We start from the raw sequence: 26753 nt of genomic DNA, 5'->3' as shown, positions 1-26753 counted from the left end.
ATATCCTACAATTTGTATTCCTCATTGTCAATGACACTTTGGAAAAATGCACGTTGGGGCATTACAATGGCCTCAACACAGAATGTTTTGGTGAAATATTAATATTCTCCATTGTTATGGAGACTCCTGCAATCAACCTCATCGATAATAAATCAGACATCATTCATAAACATTTACCTTATTTCGAAAAATAAATCGTATTTTCCTTTGTGCATAACACATACAGATCGAATCACCCTGCCAGAATGCGGGTTGATCATTCGTTTAATCCAGAAAATTCTCGTGTATTCTTGAGTGTATGTTAAAATACGCTCAAGCGTCATCATCAGGATACAATACAATCACAGGATAAAATACGCTCAAGCGTCATCCTGATGATGACGCTTGAGCGTTGAAACTAGTTGTGCGTGAATAAAGGACAGTGGAAAGATACATTGTATTCTTCATTTAATTAACATGAATTTCCACAAAGTTGAGCCGGGAACAATTGAATATTTAGTATTTAACATGTTTGCGGAGAGAGAAATTTTTTAAAAGTAGAATTTGTTGTATAAAACAATGCACAAATTCCAATGAAATCGTTATTCTGATAGACAAAGTACAAAAATACTGAAAAATACATTTGAAAATAAATGCACATGAAGGAGAAACAATAGAAGGGCAGATAGAAAGTTTTTATGTTTTTTATGGAGATAGTGCGAAAATATTCACAAAATTCATTTCTCATCAAGCGAGTAGCCCTTTGACGCGATTCTAATAATATTAATGCTATATTGGGGTGTACTTTTTATACAGTGCTAAGCAATGGAATTCAATATATGCCTCTATGCCAAATTTAAAGATTAAGCAATAAACTGCCTGATGTTTCCTCTTGATTAAATATGAAAAACTTCACGGAAATGAAATAAGAATATTTGAATTTGAATATTTCCATGACACTTAACCACCTCCAGAGAGACCGTTCTTTCTATGGACAAGTATTTACTGCACTTAATGCACTGAGGAGGAAACTTGAAGTGATGGAAGCTAAGAGCTTCATATGCCGTTGGCTAATTCAGCCATCCTTTCAAAGGAATCTGAATAAGAGGTTTGAAAAACAATTTATCCTTATTCCAGAGATAAATGGGTCAATAAGGCCCAAGGCAATCATCCATTTTTTAAAAATAAAATCAGCTGATATTACTGAGTTATTTGAAAAACTAGTGTGGTTGAAAGGTAGTTGAAATATGTTTTATCAATAAAAGTGTATAAAAACAATGCATGCAACTTGTCAAACTCATTCCCTAGATAGGGTTTTGCCTTTTCAATTGCACTTTAAATATAATTTCGAATTTCATTTTTCAGTGCATTTGTGGTAAGTTAGAATTTTGTTCCTGAAATATAGTGAGGTAAGTATTTTGTATCCAAAATCTTCCTTGTCAAATGCTTGATAGTGAAACAAAAAAAGAAAATATATATATATATATATATACATATATATATATATATATATATATATATATATATATATATATATATATATATATATATATATATATCCCATTTAAGGATACAATTTTAGGAATAATTAGATAAAATCACAAAGGAGAACTTCCATTATGCTCGATTCTTTCATTGGAATAATCAAATTTCTCCTTTTTTGGTCAGCCTTACCTCCCTGTTATTGACTTTTGTTTGCTTTTCTGAAGGAATTAGGTAGTTCTCTGATGGGTTCATCATAAATTTGGTTCCTAGTGGCAAATTTGGCAATTTAATTTCTGAGTTCTCTCATGAAATTTTCCCAGGGTAAAACATATTTAACAATATAGTGAAAATATACCACAAAACAAATGAAGCAACATTATTTATTTCATAAGAGAACACAAAGTTAATGATGATGTTAGAATGCGCAGAATACACAATTCTTGCACACAAGAAATACCACATAATAAATTCAAGGGATGACTGCACTTTAGTGCTCAATATTAGTCCATGACATTATGTTCTGTTATCAGATTGTCCATCTTTATTATAAAAGCCTTTAACTCTGACATTGCTCCTAAGCTATACTATAAAATCAGTGGAATGATTTATTTTTTGAAAGGCAACCTATATTTGTTGTGTTAATACATTTTTAGAAATATATTACAGTCAATGAAATGAAGAGTGAAATGCTGACATATTATTTCAAGCAGGAGTGCTGTCCTGGAACAGACAATTCTCTTTGAAAGCACCCAAACAATTTCCTCCATGATTTATAATTTTTTTACAATGTCTCAATAACAAAGTAAATATATATGAAAAGGAAAGATAGCTTAGTAATAGTCCCTAGAAAATTATTTGTGGCACAATATGCACAAAAATTACAAATTTACCTCTTTGTCTCCAAATGTGGCACAAAATACCACATATAGTTTTCATGAGAATCTGCAAAAAAAGTTCGCACAAACCATCCCGTGTGCTCATTCTGGTGGAGTTCCCTTTTGTGGAATACATAAAGTTAGACTGTATTGAAAATAGCAATTAAAACCTGGAAGCCCATCACTGAACATAATAGACCGGAAACTGGAAAACAACAATTTATTGGGTAATCCTTTAGGACTTAATCTTGGTGGTTTCCGTATCAACAGTATAAACGTTCCCATGGCTGTTGATGCAAAGCCTTAATGAGTCCTGTGCCAGAATGTGCTGTCGGTGGGGAGGAAAGACACAGTCCGCCAACCCATCAATGCACTTACAAAATAACTTGGTTGCCTTGTCCACTTCAGCCTGGCTACCTCCCTCACCTGCTTTGTCCATCATGGATAGGCCATCCGTGAAAGTTGACTGCAGACGAACTAATTTATCCATCTGGTTGATGATGCTTGAGGAGCACAACTCACATTTGTTCGCCTTTGACTTTCGTGATTTCTTCTTCCTCTTGTTCTTACTGCTGTCTCCTTTACCGGTATCCTCTTCTGTTGTGCCTTCCCGTGAACCAGAAACAGCCCTATCTTCATTCTCTTTCTTGGGATTTAGGATCAGCTCCTGATATGAACGGTGGATATATAAGCCAAGAAATACTATGCTTTGACATTTTCACCCATATATTTTCTGAGAGTCCCAATTCTACCAATTGAAAGGCAATTTTGAAAGGTCTTTTTTAATGAAATGGTAGAAAGCTCTCACTATGGCCCCATGAATGACAAAAAACTTAAGCTCTAGTGGTGGAAAATTAACTTCGATGAACAGAATTTGCATAAATAAATTAATAAAATAATAGGTATGATAAACCATTCGGGAACCTCTCTTTTTATGGATGACCTTATTATAATAACATTACAGATACTAGCTGCAAATTGAATGTGAGAGCACTTTAAAGGGTACTTCAGGGAGGGCACAAGAAAGGTACATACCATGGAAAGTACAGGAAATATAAATCGTTGATATATAATAAAAGTAATACAAGTAAATAAGTTAATAAACTAAATTTATTCGGGCACTTCATCGCTTGTGCCCAATCAAGAGTGTGTAAATTATAATCTTCATGCATGTATCTACTTTGCATTTGTATGCTATATATATATATGTGTGTATATGTATGTGTACATACATATAAGTCCCTCCCCAGATCACAACCCTGATGTGGTGGAAGGGCTTGTGCGTCCGATGACCCCTAGAGCTGCAAAGGAGTAATAATAATTGCTCCTGGTAGGGTCACCCATGCCAGATAGGTCGAGGGTTAGGAGCCAGACGAAAGGTAGTCCACGCAGCGTCTGTTCCTCAGTGAGGCGGCTGCAATGGCGTCTGACCCCAGTGGGGCGGCCAGTAAGTGATGGTGTCACGTGAAAACACTATTGAGGAAGGCAACGGGAAAGCACCTCTATTATCATTCCGAAGATAAATATGATGGCCATTACTGAGATTTTGAGTCCTGGCAACTACGGGGCTCAGCCCAATCGGCTGTGTGTGGTGCCCAGCAGTGGGGGCGGGAAGGCTTCCGTTGATGTCATCCTACAAAACACTTGCAAGGGAAAACCAGCAGCAGCAGGACAGAAGACGCAGAACAAGAAGACCAAATTATTTAGAATAGGAATGTGGAATGTTAGGACAATGATGAGGACAGGGAAATTGGAGAATGTTAAGCAAGAGATGGAAAGGGGAAATATAGATATTTTAGGTCTATGCGAGGTGAGATGGAAGGATAGCGGGGATTACTGGAGTGATAATTATTGAATAATATACAGCAGCGGGGACGAGAGCAAATGAGGGGTTGCCATAATATTAAATGAAGAGGTAAGAAGAAGCGTAGTCAACATAGAGGAGGTAACGGATAGGCTATTACTACTAGAGATAAAAGCAGAACCAATGAACTTGGTTATTAGTCACGTATACACCCCACCAAGCAACCATTAGGAAGAAGAGGTCTATAGGATATACCATCAGTTAGAGGACATAATCATGTGTGTCCCCACTGGGAAATATTTGATAGTGATCGGGAATTGGAATGAGACGGTAGGTGAAGGAAGAGATGGTGATTAGGTTGGGGACTACGGTTTATGCACAAGGAATGACTGCGGGGAGAAAGCAGTTGAGTTCCGCAGGAGAAAGGGCTTAGTCAACACCAACACTTGGTTTAGACACCACAAAAGACGTAGGTATACATGGAAAATGCCAGGTGACTCAGAAAGGTATCAGCTAGATTATATCCTGGTTAGACACAGGTTTAGGAACAGTGTGATAAATTCGCACAGCTTCCCGGGAGCGGATGCGGACTCTGACCACAATTTAGTTGTTATGAAATGTAGTGTCCGTTTCAAAAAGATAAGGCAGGGGCGGCGAGTTAGAAAATGGAATGTAGAAGCATTAAATGGTTTGAACAAGAAGGAATACAAACAGGCGGTAGAGGAAATCATGGAGAATGGTAAAGAGCTTAGTACTATCGAAGAAAAAGGGGAAAGTTTCAAGAAAGGGTTGTCTAAAGCCACAAAAGACACCGTTGGAACCATTAATGCTAAAAGAACTAGGAAACCATTGATCTCGGATAAGATGATTACAAAGATGGATGAGCGGCGAAAATGGAAGAATGTAAATACAGAATTAGGCAAAATGAAGTAAAAGGAATTAAACAATAAATTGAGGTGGGCAACAAATAAAGCAAAAGAAGCATGGTGGAAGACACAGTGTGAGGATATGGAAAGTTTGCAGAGGAGAGGTGTAATCGGTGCAATGCACAGCAAAGTTAAATCTTTATCAGGAAATAAGAAAGGGAGATCTATGCTAACAGTTACAGATAAGGTGGGTAAGGTAATAGTTGACACAGGAAAGATCCAAGAGAACTGTATAGTAAAGAACTTTGACCAACAAAGTTAGACATTGAATAAGAATATGACGTAGAAGAAGATAGCTTAGGTCCGGGTATATTAGATGATGAAATAGAAAGGGCATTAAAGAAGATGAATCTAAATAAGGCCGTGGGGGTGGATAACATTCCCGCGGAACTATTGAAATGTTAATGAAAATGTGGGAGGAAGAGGCACTATGGGCTGATTCGTAGTATTTATGAGGAAGGAATCTGGCCGGAAGATCTGCTGGAATCTTAGTGTAACTAGTGATCACACATTTTTCAAAATATATGCTTAAACATTATTTGTGATTATTTTCTGGCAAACTCAATAGAATTTTGAGCAAAGCCTTCAAAAGTCCCCAAACGAGAAATCCATAAAATAAAAGTCATAAGAGAATGAGAATTAATATAAAAGTAGAAATAAAAAGTAAAATCATTTAAATTTGGAAACTAGATGTGGGTGTGGCTGATCTGGTGTGCGCAGCAAAAATTGATTGACACCGATTACCATTTTTTTCAAGAGCAAAGTCAAGGAGATAGATGCTTTGCGTAAAGTGATGAAAATATCTATGCAATGGCACATCTTCTCACTGCTGAAAATTTTCTTCCCACTTAGAAAAATGGAAATCATTGGCAATGTGATACTATTAAGGAGAAAATAATTTGTGAGAAGGGGGAAGTAACTGCTGCCGACCTCACTTAGAAGATGTCCGAACCATCAATGACTGAAAGACATTTAAGAGAAGCCATGCGTGGTTCGAGAAGAATCGGCATCCAACGTATTGTGAGGCATGGTGAGGCAGCAAGCTCTGAGTCAAAGGCAGCAGAGCAATTCATCCGCGACTTTTATGTCTGTCCCCCACCGAATCCTCAGAATTAAGAAGTTTAATTAATAATCAAAATATCATAATTACTGCTGCAGACAAAGGCTCAACGGTTGTGTTTTTAAATAGAACAGATTGTGTAAGGAAGGTTAACACACAACTCTCTGATACCTCTTCCAACTGGCAAATACCCAAAGACCCTAGTCCTGCACTTCAGGAGGGACTCGTTGAATTTCTCACTTCTAACGGGTCCAATGAAGGTCTACCGCATCCAGAAATGAGGAAGACCTTCATTCACCCCCCCCCCTCCTCACCCACCCACACACCCCTCATTTCTGCATCTTTCCAGAGATCCATGAACCTGGCATTCCCAGCCGTCCACTTTTATCCTCCCAACACTCCCCAATTGAAAGAATTGCTGCATTTGTAGACCACTATCTGCAATCAATAGTCAACTCCCTACCATCATTCAATAAATATTCATACCATTTCCTGGAAAGGCTAAAATCAACCTCCCCCTCCAAATACTGAGATTACCATGGCCACCATTGATGCCACATCCCTTTATACATCCATTCCCCACTCAGAAGGTCTCTCATGGGAACCAATGTTACTTCCATCTCTTCCTCGAGAAAGGTGGCTTGTCCACCAAAAATTGGAAAATGTGTCTTTTCTTTTTCTATGTATTTCTGTGTTTTTGTATTTGTTCGCTAGTGCTAACTTCGTATACATTATTAATCACATCTGTGGTACTTACACATAAGTTATATATCTAATTAAAGTATTCATCACATTGATAATCAATGGATGCTTTGGATTATGAATATCTCTGGATCAGAAAAAACCAAATATACAAAGACATGAAATAGGACTTACCACTCATCAATGAAAAATGAAGTAGAAAGAAAAATTATTGTATATGCTCACCCTTTCTTCAATTGCCTCAGCCTCCATTGTAATGGTATTCCAGCACCCTGTTTTGGCACACCTCAATTTGACGGGGGCGTTGTTTCCCATGACCTCATAAGTTGGCCAGTCCCCTAAGCAAGCCTTGCATTGGCAGATAAACCAGTATCTGGATCTAAGGATTCGCTGTCTCTCTTGCCGGCTCTTTTTGGTGAACACAGGTCCATAGTTCTCCGGGATGGCCTCCCCTGCTTTCAGAGGTCGCAAGGCACGGACCACAATGCTGGTGCCCAAAAAATACCTGTTTGGACAATATTTGAGCATTTCGTTACTTATTATTACTGATTGCGGAAGTATATAGATGGAGCAGCTTTGTCAATTGCAGTGTGATACACTTGATTGCCTCTCTGAACAAAACAAGTACTCATATCTGAACTTACAATCTTCCTCTCTTCAATTCTACATTCTTCCTTCCTCCCTTCTTTCTGTCCAACATGCCTATCTCTTCTCCCCCTTTTTCTCACTTGTCATTGGCAATGGCAATGCTCATTACCCATCTTCCCTGCCCCCTTTTCCTATGCTCTTTGGTTGATGGTTTACAACCCTTCTCCTCGCCCACCATACCTAGCACTTCCTCATTTGTTTTCCTTTTTGTCCACATCACCTTTCTCCATCCTTCTCCTCCCACATTTCAAAAGCCTCCCAATCTAAGTCCATCCTCCTGGTTCAGTGACCATGTTTCTGGGCCATACTAAACTTCACTCCATTTCAAAGTTTTAACAAACCTTTTCTTAACATCCTTAATCAAAGTCCCTGTCATCAACTCCCTCCTTCTTGTGAAAGTCTCTTTGTTTAGAGCAATTCTTCTAATTTTATCCCGATTATTTTGACCAATTATATCATAACAACTCGTTTATGATTAATTACTTCAATCTTGTTATATTTTTATCCCTCACTCCACGCCCAAAACCTTGCATATTATTCCCACACTTCCAAATCTTCCCCTTGGAAACCTTTCCCCGCCTTCCCCTTCCACCCAGCATCCTGGCTCCTACTGTTGAAACCTTCATCCCAGATCCTTTCTTCTCCCTCTTGAGAAAGGTGGCAGGGCCACTGAAAATTAGGAATTAGTGTGGCTTTCTGTTTTTCTGTATTTTAATTTGATAGCTTGGAATACATTGTTATTCATATCGGCAAGACTTTCAATTAGTTTTATGAATATCTACATGTGATTATTTATATATAGACACCCACACATGTGTACATATAATGAAATGCATTAATCTAAACACAGAATACATAAGTGATGTCTGAGAACTGGTTGCCACCTAATCACATGTTTATTCAGTGTCCCGAGAATACCCAGATATTGCACTGTAGATTAAGTAAGAAGCCCAACCTTGACCAACTGGGCTCCAATGGCTCTAAAAAATCTACTTTTGACAGAATAATTTTGGAATTTAACTTTGAAAACCAACCTTTACATGTCACAGTGACACCTCTGCAGTGGTCCATTAAAAACTCACCTAGTGGTTGCTGGATAGCAGTCATGATTGAAAAAGGCAACGGTTGGATAAATTCCGACACCAAGGTATTGAGTTTTGGACCCCTTGAAGTGGTATTTCTTCTCATAAATGGTTTCAAAGATTTCATGAGCATTGAACTGGAGCATTTGGAGGTAATGCAAAAGAAGGCGGGCTGCAGTCATCTCTTCCTCACTGCGAAACCCAATCATCTCTTCCATATCTGCCAATAGTGATATTCAAATGTTACAAATAAATGCAGTCCAGTGGGATATACAGTCAAATAATGAATAGTTTTACAAACAGTGAAATTTATTTTTAAGTTGATAATTAAACTCTTTGATGACAGAGTGCAATGTGCGTATATTTCTTAGCAGAAAACCTTGTTCCAAAAATTGGTTTTATGAATTCCATTCAAATTTTTCTCACTGCCATTGGATTTCCCTTCATGATTGCCATACTATATTTTTATTTTGGTGCAGCTATTTCCTATCCTTATCATGCTGAAATATGGTGCAGAATCTTAAGATGACCAATCCAGTGGCCAAAGACTTTTAGTTTTACTAATTATAAGACCATAGACCCAGTCCAGTTTCATGTGGTACGAATGTTGGTCATATGATGGGGATTCATGTATGTTTCCAATTTTAAACAGCCTGTTCTAGCTAAAAGGAATTAATGCCTAATTCCTGCTCAATTATATTACTCGAAAATCCCAGAATTAATTTTAATGAAATCCTAGAAACGTTATTTACAGACTTTCTTTCACCCTCTTGACATTGCGTAGGCTAAACCATGCATTCTTCAATTATTTTGTTCCCACACTTCTTACTGAATGTATTATGTAGCCCTTCAGGATCTAAATGCAGATGATATCAGGGTTCTAGATGTGTCATTTCTAAAGAAAGTCCACATTTGGTTAAGTTTTAATAGTTAATGTATAGTAAAGTGAAAGACGATATTCAATTTTACCAGTTGCAGTGACTCATGTACAGAACTCATACCTTAGCAAGCAGGATCTTTGCAATATAGGGTTTCCAAAGGCAGTTCTATGCACCTCTGTAGTAATAATAATTATTTAAATCCAATTACCTAGTTAAAATGCAGTTTGGAATAGAAAGAACTCCCTGATTTGACGGGTGAATGGTAAAAAAACCAACCAAGATAATTAAGTTTTTATTTATGAAAACTACATGTAATGCCATGTTTTTCCACTAGATTTTGAAAATTATTTCATCCAAGTGATAACTATGGTGAGCAATACACATGTCGAGTCGTTCGAAGAAGTTTTTGAAAACTCTTCTTAGCATATCTTGTGTCATTCCAACAATGGCATCTGTAACTGCTTCCTTAAGAGTTTCCAAGGTCTTTGGTCGAACTTTGTAAACCCCATCATTTTTGAGATATATCCAAAGAAAGAAATCGCATGGGCTTAAATCCGGGGAGTGAGGTGGCTATGCAAGGGAATCACTTGTTGGGGAATCAGGTGGCTGGGATATTGTTCTTGCAGGATTTGGCAAGAACGACAAGCAGTTCAAGCCATAGCACCGTCCTGTTGAAATTGAAAGGCTTCTGTGTCATATTCCTCACCATACTCTTCCATTTTGGGGAGTCAAAAGTTCTCCAGCGTCTCAGAATAGCGCACGGAGTTCACTGTAACAGTTGAGCCTCAAGATTCAGAAAAGTAAGGCCCAGTAAGGCCTATGGGGGACACTGTGCACTAAACTGTCACTTTGAGTCTAGGGAGACATCTTCGATGAAGTTTGCAAGGGTTCTTAGTTGCCCAGACACAAAACCTTTTCTTATTTACTGATCTGGAGAGGTGAAAGTACGCTTCATCCTGAGACCATGCCACCACACTAATATTGTTCTTAAAGAACGTTTCTATGACAAAGCCTCGACGCTTACCAAACCACTGCATGGTAATTACTAAAAATGGCATTGTTTTACCCAGCTAATGCCACTATTCCCGCTCCACTAATTTACCTGCATGCTCTTCAGTGAATTTTTGAAACTAGAAGGTCCATTCTGCCTCACCCATTATGCTGTCAAATACAGAGGTAATTTATACAGGTACATATGACAAATACAAACAATAAATCACTAAATAAATATAAATAAATAACAACAATAGATATTTTTAAAATGAGTACATTAGTTCGAGTACCTAGCATTACATTTTTTTCCATTGAATTCTTAGCCTTGGGTTTAGTTAGCAAAAGTTTGAATTTTTCTTGGATCTCACTGAAAATTCTCATGCATGCATTGTTAATTTTTTGATTTTTCTAGTCAATCTGCACTGTGGAACATAAATTTATCTTTGCAACTTGTATGCTGATGACAGAAACAATATCAAATGCGATTAATATGGAATCATTCCATGACACGGATTAAATGAGTAAAAACATACAATGTTTGTGCCATAAATATTATTACATAATAAAAAAAACCTTAAAATTCTCGCTGAGTGAAGAATCGGGGAGAATCAGCTTCATTGTTTTCTCCCAAATCTTTAAAATATGTGTAACATTCTGGGTATTACCCTGTGATATTTTCATCTGTTGAATAGTTTTGCAACAAGGCAATATAAATAATTCCTAGGTATTGTAGAATACCTTGAGATAATAAATCATAGAATACCTTGGGAATGTAAATCCAAAATTTGCATTTTCTAGCTTCCTTAGTTCATGCCCTTAGAAAATATTGCTAAGAACTATTGTCTCAGTGAATGATAAGTTCAGAAATAGGATAGAAAGAGTGAGGAAAAGATAGAAATAGCAGCATAGAAAATGATAGCAATAATAGAATATAAGAAACTTGGGAAATATTTGGAGAAGCACACATTGAGGATACATGGAAGAAGATAATTCTTCAGTCATATTTTCAAGGGACATTTTTTGTTCTTGCAATGCAAGAGGATGCCATTTTTATGATTTCTGTCAATATTCTAAGAGCTCATCACCTTGAATGTAGTGGACATGAAAATTCATTTTCAACTTACTATCATTTTAAGCATTGCCTTCCATGCAGCAACAATGCATTATTAATTTAGGTTCTAAATATTTGTTTGGACCTGGTTTTTGAAATTCCGTTATGTTAGGAAGATAAAAGAAGGATAGAACCTATTTTTTCTTTGAGACATGTGTGTGTGTGTGTATATATATATATATATATATATATATATATATATATATATATATATATATATATATATATATATATATATATATATATATATTTATATTTTTATGTACGATTTCGTCGAAGTAACACGGAGGTGGTGAATAACAAACTTGGACAGCAACAAACAATATAAGAACACATAAAAAAAATCACTCAAACATTATTTCTTGATCATTTCGACGGAATTCCGCTCCATCTTCATCAGTAGAAGTAGAAGTAATGACTGCTGGAATAGGAGAGGTAAGGGGTGCGAGAGAAAGGGAAGAGGGCCAGGGGAAGGGGAGAATGAGAGGCAGAGGAGGGGTGAGAGGAATGGTTGGGGGAGAGGAAAGGGAGAGGAGAGGCTAGATGGGAGCAGAGATAGGGAAGGAGTGAGAGGGAGGAGGTGGAATTGACACAAAATTGGAAAAGAGAACAATCTGCTCACCACAACTATTGCAACATCCGAGACCCAGGTTTCAACTTACAAAGTCGTGATCAAGACCCTGCAAGTCAAAACAAAGGCCACGCACACCAAAACTCATGCGGAAGAACAAGGTATTCACCTCTCCGATATGAATCGCCTCCACAAAGTGCCAATTCAGACCATTCTCATTAGTGAGCGACATTGAGGCCTGGATGCAGATAGGCCATACAGAGCCAAATGAATGCCATTTCAAGAGATTTTAATTCTATGGGGTTATCGGGTGTGGGAAGGGACACTAGGACAGAAACATTGTAGCACTGGTTGAAAGGGGTATTATGATGGGAAGCATGTTTAGGGATGGGGAGACCTGCGGAAGGGGAGGAGGGATTGCACGAGGTGCGGTGGTTGTTAATGCTAAGGTTCAGTGGTGTGGAACATTGGCATATGTAAAAGGCCAGGCAGAGTTTACAGGTCAGAAGATAAATAATATTCTTGGAAGTGCAGGGGGAGTGCGGGAAGTGCAGGAGAGAGTTAAAAGGTAGGATGGAGTGGAGTGGAGTGGTGAAAATAGGACAGGGTTTACATCTTCCTCGATGACATGGAGTGGGTATGGCTCTGGGGGTGTGAGGGGATTTTGAGAGCGGCTTGGTGGATTTAAGGATATTTGCAATGTTGGCAGGCCGTTTGAAGGTGACAGAGGGGCATTTGGGAAGAAGGTTGGAGGAAGTTTTGTGATTTTTGAGGATGGGAACAGGTTTTTGAGGATGAATTTGAGAGACTGAATGCCTGGGAAGTAGGTAGTACAGATTGAGAGAGGGTGGGAGTCTGTGGTTGAGGCAGGCATTGGGGTCTAGATGTGTTTGAGTATTTTTTTATGGAGGAGAAAATCTGGGTATCCTTGTTGGAGGAGGGAGTGGTGAAGGTTGTTGAGGTATTTGTTAAGGGACTCGGGATGGTTGCAAATATGGTGACTGGGGATAGAGAGGTAGTAAGGGAGGGAGCTTTTGGTATGGGAGGGTTGGCAACTGCTGTAATGAAGATATTTCTACTTATTAGTAGGTTTAGTGTGGACAGAGGTCAGGAATTTGTTATTGCTAAGGGAAATATTTACATTGCCGAAGGTGATCTGAGAGAATGAAATGGTTGAGGTGAAAGACAGAGATGAAGAATCATTGAGTCGGGAGATGAAGGAATTGAGGTAATCTATGCTATGTGGCCAGAGTAGAAAGATGTCATCAATGTATCGGAGCCACAGGAAGGGTTGCAGAGGATAATTGGAAAGGAAATTCTCTTCCAGGACACCAACGTAGAGGTTTGCATATGAAGGGCTGAATCTGCTTCCCATGGCACATCCCTTTATTTGGAGGTAATAGTATTTTTGAAAGAAAAGGAGTTGCGGGTGAGAATTAAATTAGAAAGATCAATGAGAAATTCGGTGCTGGGGATGTGAGGGGTAGGGCGTTTGGAGAGGAAGTGGCTTAGGGAAGAAAGGCCTTCTTGCTGAGGAATGGATGTGTATAAGGAGGTGACATCGATAGTAGCCATAGTAATTTGGGTATCAGGGGGGAGGGAAGTTGAGTGGAGCAATCTGAGGAAGTGGTAGGTATCTTTTATAAAGGAGGGTAAGGAGTGAACTAGAGGTAGTAGTCCACCAAGGCAGAAATTATTTCGGTCGGAGAACTACGAGAGGAGACTATAGGGCGGCCTGGGTTGTTGGGTTTGTGGATCTTGTGAAGGATGTAGAAGTGAGGGGTGTTTTGTTGGGAAGGGGAAAGGAAGGAGATGTCCCTGGGGGAAAGATTCTCCTTAGGGCCGTTGTCTCGGATGAAAGCGATTATTTCTTTTTGAATGTGGTTTTTGGGTCAGCAGGAATATGTTGATGGGAAGAAGTGTAAATAAATGCATATACATATATATATATATATATATATATATATATATATATATATATATATATATATATATATATATATATATATATATATATATATATATATATATACATATATATATACATATATATATATATATATATATATACACACATATATATGTATATATATATGTGTGTAAATGTAAAAGTGTATAAATATATGTATAAATATATATATATGTGTATATATATATATATATATATATATATATATATATATATATATATATATATATATGTCATTTCATCTGATTTTGTTTTCTATACACCATAAGGGTAATAGTGATTGTAATTTTAGGCTCAAGCAATTATTGAGCTAGTAGTATTGATGCCAAATATTTATTATGTGCGAGTTAATCCATGGCATACCCTAGGTTTGAGCACTAATCACAAAGAAACCCTTCTACCTTGATTTTTCCTTCCATTCCCCCATCATCTAACACTAACCAGTGAAGAAAGAAAAAAAATAAGATTATATTGAATTGACAGAGATAATATTAATTCCATAAAATCCAGATTTACTTTTGCAATGGCCTTTGAAAGAGCATTTACCTCCAAATATAACAGCCGGCCACCTCCCTTCATATTAGTGCAAGGTGAGTAATCACTAGCAGAGTTTGCTACTGAATGATTGTAACCTGTACCAAGTCAGTAATGCATTTAGTACGGCTATTACCAACCTCAAGATTTTCACAGGCACATATGCAGTTCCTTGATCATGCCCTCAAAAATAGTTGAAATATTTATTTCACATATTTTTTCTGAAAGAGATATTAAAAAAACTATTTCTTACTGTATTCCAATATGTATGTCTTTCCTCATAACTTGCACTATCTAAGATGAGAAAATGAACATGAGAATCCCCTCCATAGGTGGGGAACAAATCTAGGCAATATTCAAATGGGTGACTTTTGGTGTGCAATGGATGGCTTTTCTCTGAGTCCACTGAAAATGAATCATTTTCCTTGAAACTTGGAAGTTGAATATGATTGGTTTACATTTTTTCCATCTGGAACCTTGATTTAGACCGATAAATGTGCATCTCTGCATTAGTTGTGGTTCCACGGTATTTGCCATCAAATGTAACGCTTTAGATTTCATCACACAATTTTTATCATTACTCATTTTCATCTTCCATCTCGATTAATGTTCAATCACCTACAACTCTTCATCATATTCTTAAAAAATCTGAAGTAGCTAATCCTCTGTCGAAAATCTTCTTTTAATCATGGATCAATGCAGCAAAATTACCTTGGCGGAACTATATTGTGAGGTCTGAAACAAAGTGAATACTAGATTCTCACAGATATGAGTAGAAGTGTTCAGTTCAGACACAATAAGTGTGTACAGCTCATGCATAATCATTTTCTACTCCTAATTAATGAGATAATGTTGTTGTGTACATTGCTATTGTTAACATTGTTCCATCCAATTTTAAAATGAATTCTCTTCATGAAAAAACAGATTGAATTCCTTGCATAAAGAATATCTCAAACTTAACCCTGTACATTATTACTGCCAGCTATAGTCTAAATTGAGAGTGCCAATGTGGGGTGCCTATGCTAACCCACTTGATGGATTAAAGATTTGAAAGGAATTGCCCAATTGGACCAGTTATTTTTTCATCAAAATGAAACCAAAAGAATGTTATACAAATGCATGGAATATCAAATTGTTGACACATAAACAAAAATTTTAGTGCACAAAATTTTAATTTAGGGTATCTTGATTATTCCGTACAGCCATTGGAATTAAGTAGCCAGTTAGTTTTGCAGGTGATGAGACAGGAGGAGATTATAGACATCCTGAGGAATTGCGGTCATTATTGAGTACGTCACAGGAACAATGAGAGAGGTATGGGATGAATATTGAGTGCAGGGATACAAGAGTAGTGAGACTCTTAAGAAGCGGGACATCTAATTAAAAGCTGCCATTAAGTTGGTGAGACTGACTAACCTAAAGCAAGGAGGAGTAATGCACTTCACTTGGGTATTATTTCAGAGGAAAAGGGACATGAATAGGATAGTTTAGAAGATTTCCATTGGCAAAAGTGGCATTTGGAAGAAGAAAAGAATTGATAATGAGTACTCATGAGTAAAGATGTACAGAAAAGATCATTAAAACTTAAATATAAGGCCAAGTGCTTTATAGAGGTGAGGTTAGAGCATGAGTGTAATTTGGAAGATTGAGAGATGTGGGTGAGGTGGAGAGAATATGGTGGACCGAGGAAGAAAAGCACTGAATTTTTTAATTAAGTGGGTGGAGGTAGGAAGTTGCTGAAGGGAAACCCTAAAAAGTCAGGAGTCCTGGTTGGATGAAATCTGTATAAGGAATGGTTGAGGCTGCAATGAAAGGGAGACCCCTTCTGTCTCTATCCCTTCCATGTCTCCTGCTCGCTTCACCCTTCTTCATTCTTCCCTCCTTCCCTCTGCCATAGCACCAACTACCTGCCACTGTCCTCTGAGTTTTCCGAATTTCCCCTCTTTGTCCCCGCCTACCTTTTACTCCTCACTCTTATCTTCACCCCATTCCAAAAACAGGTATAAATATGATGTATTGTATACATGCTGAATTTTGTCTTGTTCCTGAAGATGGTTTGATGAACGAAAACACATTGTACGCTGCAAATAAATCTGTCAAAAAGTGCAAATTTTGTTTTTCTCATGACTCGTAACACTATGAATTATGCGTACCAGTAGGATTAGTTGTGATTGAGGCAGGGGCCAGTGTGCATGCCAATGTGCTTATGGATGCACATTGGTCAATAAATTAGGACTACTTTATTTAGCTCATATGAAAAAGCATTACTCTTAAAAGCAGAGCCAGTAATCATTACCATTAGTCCTAATGTTGGCCAAAGCACTTAGATATTTCATAAGATTATTATAAAAGCCTACTCATTTCAAGATTTAGAGTGCTTTGATTTTTATTCCTTTCATAGTTTCCAATGGCCTATCATATTTCCAGTTAAAGTATTCTGGTTTACTTTATACTTTTTCAATATCTAATAAGCTTTTTGCCATTCAGTTTTTATGTTAGAAATTACTTTATACACTGAATTTATAGAATTATCCTCAATGATAAAGTGGCAAGATATAAATGATTTAGAGTATTACAAATGGAAACATTTCACCCTTGGTGGTCCCTAAACTTTATGCGCCTTATGTTCCCATTTATTTATTTAAATACTTATGTAGGATGCTTACTTATCTTCCCACGCTATTTTTTATCTCCTAAAGTATACTAATGAATCTTTCCACATAGCCCACTAAGTTTTGAGCATGGCATCCAATTTTTGAGCCTTAGTTCATGTAAATGTATGTAGTAATATTTGAGGGAGAGTGTTCATCAACTTTTACAAGAAACTTTAAATTTATATAAACGCTTAAAGATTTAGAGGTTTATCAGACAAACACCATACATGTAGATGGAGACATGTAGATACAAACTCAGCAATTGGTCAATACACGGATGCACAATATATGAGCCACGTGAAATATGCAAAGATTTACTTGCCTTGCTTACTCTTGCCTCTAATTAATTTCCTGAAAAATAATATGTTGCATCTATTGATGATAATGGCATGAGCTATGCTGAAATTATAAATTCAAACAGGATATGATGCTTTAGGATTTTGGGGGGCTACAATATTGTTAAACTTATTTTTAAAAACTTTTATGGGGCGTATTTTATTCCTGAATTGGATTGGAAGCAATTGTTAGGGTCATGGGAAATCACATTTTTGAGCATCTCACCTTTGTTGACAGTATTTTTGAAGAAGGATGAGTGACGGAGACATTTGACCAGGAAAACTGCCATCAATGCCCTCTCCAGCATGTCAACAGGTGATCTTTCATCAGCTAAAGTGATTAGATTCATGATGGATCGGTAATCACTTGCATCATAATACCTCCTTCCTTCGTCCTTGGGCCTGAGGTCATTTTCCTTGTCTTTGCTGGTTATGAAAATGTAGAAACAGATAGTAGATATTATTTTGATAAACAAATTCATTATTCCATGATTTAGGTTTTATTTCAACTAGTTATCCATTCAAAAGCAAATAAATTATTAGTGGTCATATTTTACTTTATACTGCTTAATAATACCAAAACTGGAAACATATAATTATATGAGTACAGTAAAAATTATACCATTTCATAGGGTGTCATGTTTTCATAGGAATATATTAGTACAGTTTTCCCCTTTTCAATCGGGTTTTGCTTTTTCTTATTTCCATCAACATCTGTTCATTGGATTTTCTTCAGGTCCATCTGGGTTTTGTATTTTTTTCCTCCAAATACACATTTCAGCAGACAGTATTTTAATTTTTCATGGTTTCCCGTGGCCCATGTCTTGCAACCACTAGTTAGAATACTCCATGGTAATGTTTTTACGCAGCCCTTTCTAATATCCATGGGGAAGTAACTCCCCATGGATATTAGAAAGGGATTTTAGAATTTTTGGAAAGGCTTCTTTTGCTAGGGATATTCTACTTTCAACATCAGTTGGGTTTTGGTTTTCATTTGTTATGTGAATTTACATATATTGAAACTCCTTTAATTTTTCTAACTTTGTACCCTCAATGTTAAATTCTGTACTGAAACCACAGCTTATTTTATCCATCACCATGGTTTTAGTTTCATCTCTGTGATTTCTAGAGTTTATTTTGAAGCTTGAGCATAGAATTCATTTCTTTCTCGAAATGTGTCAAAACAATAATGTGGGTGCCTAAGTGAATATTGTGGATGTAGGAAGTGGTTCTTTCGGGTTTTCTTCCGCGTGTATCCATTTTTCGGACGATATTTCGCCAACTGGAACGTTGGCGAAATATCGTCTGAAAAATGGATACACGCGGAAGAAAACCCGAAAGAACCACTTCCTACATAAATATTTTAAGTCTATGCGGGAGCAATGATATTTGCTCCTAGTAGGGTCACCCATGCCAGTTAGGTTGAAGGTTAGGATCTAGACGAAAGGTAGTTCATGCAATATCTATTTATGAGTAAGGTGGCTGCAATGGCGTCCGACCCCAGTGAGGCGGCCATTGAGTGAAGGTGTCACGTTAAAAACACTATTGAGGAAGGCAACAGGAAACCACCTCAATTATTTTTCCAAAGATTTCTATGATTTACACTATGGAGAGAATGGGAGGCAACCACGGGACTTGGCCCAATAGGCCGTGTGTCGTGCCCGGCAGAGGGCAAGGCATTCACAGTTGTCAACTCATGAAAACCTTGCAAAGCAAAATGGATAGCAGCAGAACAGAAGACCCAGAAGAAGAAGACCAAATCAGTTATACTATGAAATTTGAATGTTAGAACAATATTGAGGACAGGAAAAATACTCTATAACTATCACTCCAGCAATCCCAACTATCCTTCCATCTCACCTTGCATAGACCTAAAATATCTATGCTTCTTCTTGGCATCTCTGGCTTTTTATTCTCCTTGCAAGATGAGATGGAAGGATAATGAGCATTACTGGAGTGACAGTTATAGAGTAATATACAGGAGAGCCAACAAGGAGCTGCCATGTTATTGAATAAAGAGCTAGGAAGAAGTGTATTAAGCATAGAACAAGCAATGGAGAGAATATTACAAGTGGAGATTTAAAGCAGAACCGGCGAATTTGCTCATTGTTCAGGTATACATGCCAGCAAGAAACGATTAGAAGGAAGAAGTGGATAAGGTATCTGATTAGTTAGGGGGCATAATAGACTATACTCGTATTATGGTTAGGCATAGATTTAGGAGGAGTGTGATCAATTTGTACCATTTCCAGGGACCGGATGCAAACTTGGATCACAATATAGAAACAATGAAATGTAGTGGTTGACTAAAAATTATAAAGCAGGGAAGTCAGTTTAGGTAATGGAACAGAGAAGTGTTTAGTGGATTGGCAAGGAAGGACTATCAGTGGGATGTAGAGATAATCCTGAGCAAGGAATGGGAGCTGATTCCTGTCAAGGAAAAATGGTAACTTATCAAAAAAGGGATCGAAAGCCCCAAAATAATTATAACATATTAAAAAGGTAAAGGATGAGGAAACCATGGGTTACTGACAACATTAGTAGAAAAATAGAGAGAAGGAAATGGAAGTATGTGTGAATGCAGAGTTAGGTAGAAGAATGTACAAAGAGTGAATTGTTAGAATTAATTAATGTATTGCAGAAAATAGGAGTCGATTGGGAAGATAGGAGATTGCTGAACAGCTTATGCATCTCAGACTGCTCAGGTGGGAGTGGAAGATGGAAAGTACGGATGGGCAGTTGAAAGAAGAGGGGTAAGACCAGTGGGGGGTCCATTATCACCTGTGCTGCTCCACATACAGATGATTTGAAGGAAATAGTGAAAGAGGCACAGGAGGAACTGGAGATGGGAATGAAATCCAGTGGATGATTCTTACAATCAGTTAGGTTTCCTGATGGCCAAGCTTTAATTTGTCAGTCAGCCTTTCACAAGGAGGAGACTGATGACAGGGACGTTGTTTAAGGATGATGAGGAAATAGAAATATAAAAGACTGCTCTTATAACAAAATTATAGCCCCCTTGTCTCACACCTAAAACACTCAGCTAAATATTGCTGAAAATAGGCTTAGAGGGAGCAGCTCCAGTTGGACATTGAAAGGTCGAGGTATAATGGCTGCAGTATTAATTCTTACAATTAGGTAAACCCTAGAAACAAGAATTGGAGTATATCAAAGAAATCATGAAACATACATTGACTTAAAGAAAGCCAGTAATAGGGAAGAATTGAAACTTCTTTTTCAGTAAATGAAGAAGATACAAGCAGATTGGAGGGATAGAAGGCTGATCCCAGTACTGAAAAGATTTTGAAACCCTGAAATAAGCATCAATGAGGACAAAAAATAGGTAAAAATTAGGAATGGTGTCTGACATGGTTGCCCTCTCTTCCCCTACTTAGTCGACATGTTCCTAGAAAATGTCTTTGAGAAGATGAAAAATATAGAGAAAGGAATTAATATAAATGGTAAATTTGATGTTTTTAGGCTTAACTTTGTGGAAATCCATTATCAATGAACTAAAAAAACCAATGTATCTTTCCAATAAATTTTTTATTTGCTATAACTAGTGTCGATTCGTCTGCATCACCCTAAGGTCTGCGTGAGCCCAGACCTGAGGATGACGCTAATGCATCAATCATATACACTATACTATGCTACAATACCTGCAGTTGTATTAAATAAAAACTTTAGTGGAAAGATACATTAGTATTTTTTCATTCAGTGACAAATGGTAGAGACATCCACAATTTTTCCATGTAGGCTTCCGCGGAGATTATTGATGTAGGAAGTGGTTCTTTCGGGTTTTTTTCCGCGTGTATCCATTTTTCGGACGATATTTCGCCGAAATTTCGCCATTTTGGTTACGCATTTGAACCTGACCGAGACGTTGTGTTTCCGGAGGGCCCTCGCAATTTTTTCCGTTGTTCCGGCGACGTACGGCAGGATAGCGTGTGCCGTCGCCTTTTCCTTAGGGCTAGTCTCGTCGGTCCTCTCCAGTGCCATCCGCTTCTTTCCTTCCACCCTGTGCATTATCTTCAGAATGTTGTCACGCCGGAAGCCATTCATCTGGAACGTTTTCAGCAGATGTTGTTTTTCTTTTCCAATGGAGGCAGCGTCAGAGAGGGAGCATGCTCGGTGGAGTAAGGTTTTAATTACTCCGGCTTTTTGTTGAGCCAAAATGGCCAATTGGCCAATTGGCCAAAATGGCCAATATCCTCGTAAACGCGAAAGACCGCCTCCCAAAAGACATCTCTGGAGGAATCTACCAAATCAAATGCAGCTGCGGCAACTCCTACATCGGCCAAACATCAAGAGCGCTGAAATGCCGAGTCCAAGAACACAGAAGGGCCGTAAAAAATAGACAGGTCCAGCAGTCAGCGGTGGCTGAACATCATTGGAGTGGACCGACACATAATATTGAGTTTGACAACGCCACTTTATTGAATAAAGAAGGCCGCTACTACCCAAGGATTATCAGAGAGGCAATTGAAATTGCAAAAACGCCCAGAAATTTTAACCGCGAGGACGGCTACCCCCTCGCCAGCGCGTGGAAACGTGTCCTCAAGGATTTCAACGAATCAGAGCACACCTCCAAAAAATAGGCGCCAAACGGAGGGTATATATATTGGACCAAAACCTGCATCGGCTGATTACTTTCCTTCTACAGTCCACCGCTCTACCAACTGAGCTACCGAAGGTTCCGTGTTGTTGTTGTTATTGTTATGTTTATATATTGTTTATACTCTCTTTATCTGTACTTTGCAAGACGGAAATAAAACCTTTAAAAAAACTGCATCGGCACTTCAGTGGACCTGAGGAAGCCAACTGGAACGTTGGCGAAATATCGTCCGAAAAATGGATACACGCGGAAGAAAACCCGAAAGAACCACTTCCTACATCAATAATCTCCGCGGAAGCCTACATGGAAACCTTAAAATATTTATGCTTCTTCTTCTTTGCATCTCTCGCTTTTTATTCTCCATGCGAGCCAGCACAGCTCTAGGGGTCATCGGAATGCAAGATACCTTCCACCCCATTAAGGTTGTAGTCCATGGGATGGTTACTAACTTTTGAGGAAAGCTTTATTCTAGATATTACATTCCTGCCGTGAAATGACTCCTTGCCACACACCCTAGTGGTGGCTGGCAGGGTACCATTGTAGATCAATAGTGGATGAATTCCGACTGGCCTGAAGTCTGTACTGAGCTCTTTCTAGCACAGCTTCTGGCACGGTTCAAAAACGATTTCACAAGTGAGTGGTCGTTTGATGGGATTTGTGTGAAAACTTGAGAGACTCGGCCTTAACCGGCAACCAGCACTGATGGTGGCAAAGGTTGTCCAATGTCGCTGCAGTGATTTCAGCAATGGTGGAGGCACCTGGAAGAGAAACCAGTAAGGGTGGGGGGGTCGGTCTAACCAGTCGGCGATGGCGTGTCCCTCCACCACCTTGGTCCATAGCTTGTCCGTGTGCGGCTCGGCCTCGAAGTCGTCGAGGGCGTCCATCTGTGCGTCGAGCGGTGCCCTGGTGAGCATGCGCAAGGCCAGCCGCGACAGGAGGGACATGCCGGAGGCGATGAAGGTGCTGCCCAAGGTGCACTCGCGCGGGTGGTAGCTGCCCTCCGCCGCGGACAGGCACTCGGAGCTGCAGAAGGCCACCCCGCTGCACCGGGGGCACGCCAGGGGCGCGTAAAGCCTACGCACGAGTAAGAGAGGGAGTGGTCACGTGGAATACTCAGATACGTACCCGCTATTGCTTCACGCAAAAGTCATTTGCGGCGGTCTGCTCTGCCGAACGGAATGCAAATTGTTATTGGTCATATGCCTAATCTCGTTTTATATAGTTGGGGGCACGAACATTATAATGGGGCAAATTATTATCATTGAGGGTGATTTTTTGAAAAGGATACCTCATTATTGATTCCACGGTCGGCCCAAAGGTGAATTCAACGCTTTCGGGGTGAACTTGAATAAATCTCATCTTAGGATACACTTATAAACTTCGGAGATTTTGTGAAGAATGTAATATGGTATGTGCGGCTTTATCATTAGACTCATGGGCGAAGTGCTGCAGATGAAACCCATTCAAGATACCGGAACGTGCGATCTGCGTGATAAAAACGGTCAATGTTATTAAAATATTCATGACATTTGAAAAGTTTTCATTCCATAGACTAACAGAACGGTGTTATTGCACGTATGAAGAATCAAAGACTTCGCGTTTCCACGGGTAAGAATTTGTTGTGTCAACTAGTTTCTGTATACTGTAGCGTCATCTGGACTGTTTACAAAAAAGTAAGCACCCTCATATAAATATCGTCAATGGTTGGGATCGGTCGGGGGATGACGGGAAGGGGAATGGTGGAGGAAACAGGGATGTGAGTGGAGAGAGGGTGACCACGATGGGGGCGGGGGAAGGGTCGGTCTATTTATTTATTTATTTTTATACACGTGGGTAGGCTGAAAACTAATGCACACATGCTTATAGACCACAAACGAAATGAATTTTAGAGGCACTCCTGGTGGCATATGGAAGTAACATTCCGCCTCACCATGCATGCGCAGGTTTGAGGTCGTTTCATTCATCCAGTGCATTTCGAGAAGTGGAAGTATGGAGTTGAACGCGACGTTAAACAGCAAACTGTTATCGAATTTTTAACTGCTCCACAAGTGACTCCTACTGAGATTAGTCGTCGTTTAAAGGTTGTTCATGGTGACGATGCTCTTGATAGGTCTACTGTAAATCGATGGGTAGTAAAATTTCGTGGTTGCGAGTCCGGAAAAGCCATAAATGTTGATGAAACACGCAGCGGACTTCCGATCACTGCTAAAGACGAGAAAAATCGCAAACTCGTCCAAGATTTGACTCAAAATGACCAGCGAATCACTCAAAAGCATATCGCAAACCATATTGAAATATACTAGGCGAGTTGGTCATGTGCCGGCTGCCTGGTGCCAATAATCTTGCAACAACGCTCGTCCACACATTATCTCGCGCGCAACTGGAGAGGCTCTGCGAAACCTGAAATTTGAACCGATTCCACACCCTCCTTATTGCCCCGATTTTGCGCCTTACAATTTTTATTTTTTCCCTCAACTCAAGGGACTTTTCAAGGGTAATCATTACACCTCGGAAGATGAGGGGAAGGCAGCTTTCAAGTCTTGGATTCGAGAACAGTCGGAAGAGTTTTTCAGTGACGGAATGAAAAAACTTGTGACACAATTTGGGAGAAATGTGTTAGCCTTAATAGTGACTATGCTGAAAAATAAATATATGATTTTGAAACTTAAGAATTGAACTTTAATGTACTTTTTGCCCGATCTTGCTATTTTTTTGTTCGCGCTCTACAAGCATTTGTGCATTACTTTTCAGCCTACCCTCATACCCTGCAAACCACCGCCAGGGTGTGTGGCAGTGGGTGAACACAAACCAGAATAATTTTAACCGAGCTTGACCCTACTTTGGTCGAACAATGTTTTTATGATCCCTTATGGTTCGTGTAAAAAATGACTCCTAAAATCTATCTGTTTTACATTTAATCTTTCTCATTTTATTGACATGACCCCTCCTATCGTTGTACGATGGAGGTAATAGTACATTGTTCACTTTACTGCTAAAGAGACGTCCTTCTAAATTATGAAAAGAGTTAACCCGTAATTTAACCTTCGCTCGGGAGTGATTTCCAGCCTAGCTGCTCTTATATTTTGAATACGCTCCTAAGTTTATCATAACAACGTTTTGCAGATCTATCTCCTCTACGCTGCATGCGATCCAATTCGGCAATTGATTCAACTTCGTGAGGATCCCATATACTTGCAGCATACTGTAAGTGAGGCATAACTAGTGGAACTTTTCATTTCTCTTTGACCTTTTCATCAAATTTACCAAGCACTCTTCTAATAAGCCCGAATTTTTTGTTAGCTTGCCCACGTACTATTCCCCGTATGTGTTTCACCCAGGAGAGATCGTGAGTGAGGGAGACGCCTAGATATTTAATTGAGTCTACTAAGTTCCGTTTGACCTGGCGGATTGGAACCGACTCCACGCTCCATCACCTGGCGAAGCAGTGGTGGCAGTGCGTGCCGGCCTTCTCCGGCAGCAGGACGGAGGCGAAGGCGGGCTCCGCCACCAAGGTGTCTCCGGCCGAGACGTCCGACACGGCCACCGCAAACCTGCCGGCGCCGTCCCCGATGGCCTCCGCCACACCCACGGACTTGGCGGCGTAGGGCAGCTGGTCGCTGACCCCCCCCGTCACCGGCGGCAACTCCGTGAAAACTGGACGAATTTACATTTGTTTTTTAGCTGACCTCCCAAGAGCCCTTTACCACGACTTTTTACGAATGAAGTAGCGTTACCATAGCTACTTCAGTCGAGGGTCAAATTCGTAGTCATGAGTGAAACCCCGAAGTCGGAACAAATATGATGTTAATTTGAGTGCTCTGATGGGAGGGAAAGAATGGTCTCTTTAAATGCGTCAATTTAATGCTTCATAGCATGAAGATTGAAAATAACGGGCAGTTGAAGCCAACGAAGAACCAAGAGTTTGACATTTTTAACAAATTTCATTTTTATGTTAGAGTGTTAAACAGGTTTTTATTCATCAGTTATTGAGTTCTCGTCCAGTACTTGCTAGTTGCTTGACTTCTCATAGATGTTCACAGAAAAAATGACAAAATAAAACAACTATGGGAAGTAAATGAGGAACAAAATGTATTTTTCCGCTGTTCTTTATTTTGGTACTACTCGTACTTTGGTACTTTTCACAAAAGATAGCCAACCTTTTCCATAGGGAACAATTTCGGATAGCTTTTTACAAAGCGAGCAACCTAAAATCTTTCATGAAAACCGCGAAAGACAAAGGGGAAAAACAAAATAAAAGTGGCATTTATAAATTAACTTTTATGGACTGCAGTGCTATATACATAGGCCAAACGGGGAGATCACTAAAAACACGGGCGGAGGAATTTATGGACTGCAGTACTATGTACATAGGCCAAACGGGGAGATCACTAAAAACACGGGTGGAGGAACATGAATGCTGTTTTAGGAAATGTGACCTCGCGCAATAATCTCCCTTTGCCAAGTATCTGTGGGATGAAAATCATGGGAAAAACTTCAACCAGGAACTGATACATCGAATGGGCAAAGAT

The 26753-nt window shown here is 39.0% G+C and overlaps 1 protein-coding gene across 4 annotated transcripts in view; it reads right to left on the bottom strand.

The window, feature by feature from the left end:
* Positions 1-1838: 1838 nt before the first annotated feature.
* LOC139696920 (SET and MYND domain-containing protein 4-like) overlaps positions 1839-26753 on the bottom strand; it is a 99804-nt gene continuing 74889 nt past the window's right edge. For all 4 annotated transcript variants that reach the window (XM_071595805.1, XM_071595808.1, XM_071595806.1 and 1 more), the window contains 6 exons: positions 25659-25878; positions 23023-23298; positions 17836-18035; positions 8562-8781; positions 7057-7336; positions 1839-3006 (listed from right to left, as the gene is read on the bottom strand). In XM_071595805.1, the coding sequence (XP_071451906.1) occupies positions 2575-3006; positions 7057-7336; positions 8562-8781; positions 17836-18035; positions 23023-23298; positions 25659-25878 (1628 nt within the window). In that variant the 3' untranslated portion in view covers positions 1839-2574. The remainder of the gene's footprint in view (positions 3007-7056; positions 7337-8561; positions 8782-17835; positions 18036-23022; positions 23299-25658; positions 25879-26753) is intronic.

The sequence above is a fragment of the Hetaerina americana genome, unplaced genomic scaffold (assembly GCF_022747635.1).
Source record: "Hetaerina americana unplaced genomic scaffold, ioHetAmer1.1.p SCAF_7, whole genome shotgun sequence".
In the NCBI taxonomy this organism is placed as follows: Eukaryota; Metazoa; Arthropoda; class Insecta; order Odonata; family Calopterygidae; genus Hetaerina; species Hetaerina americana.
Note: the sequence above shows the minus strand (reverse complement) of the source record. Positions and strands in the feature narration are given on the sequence as shown.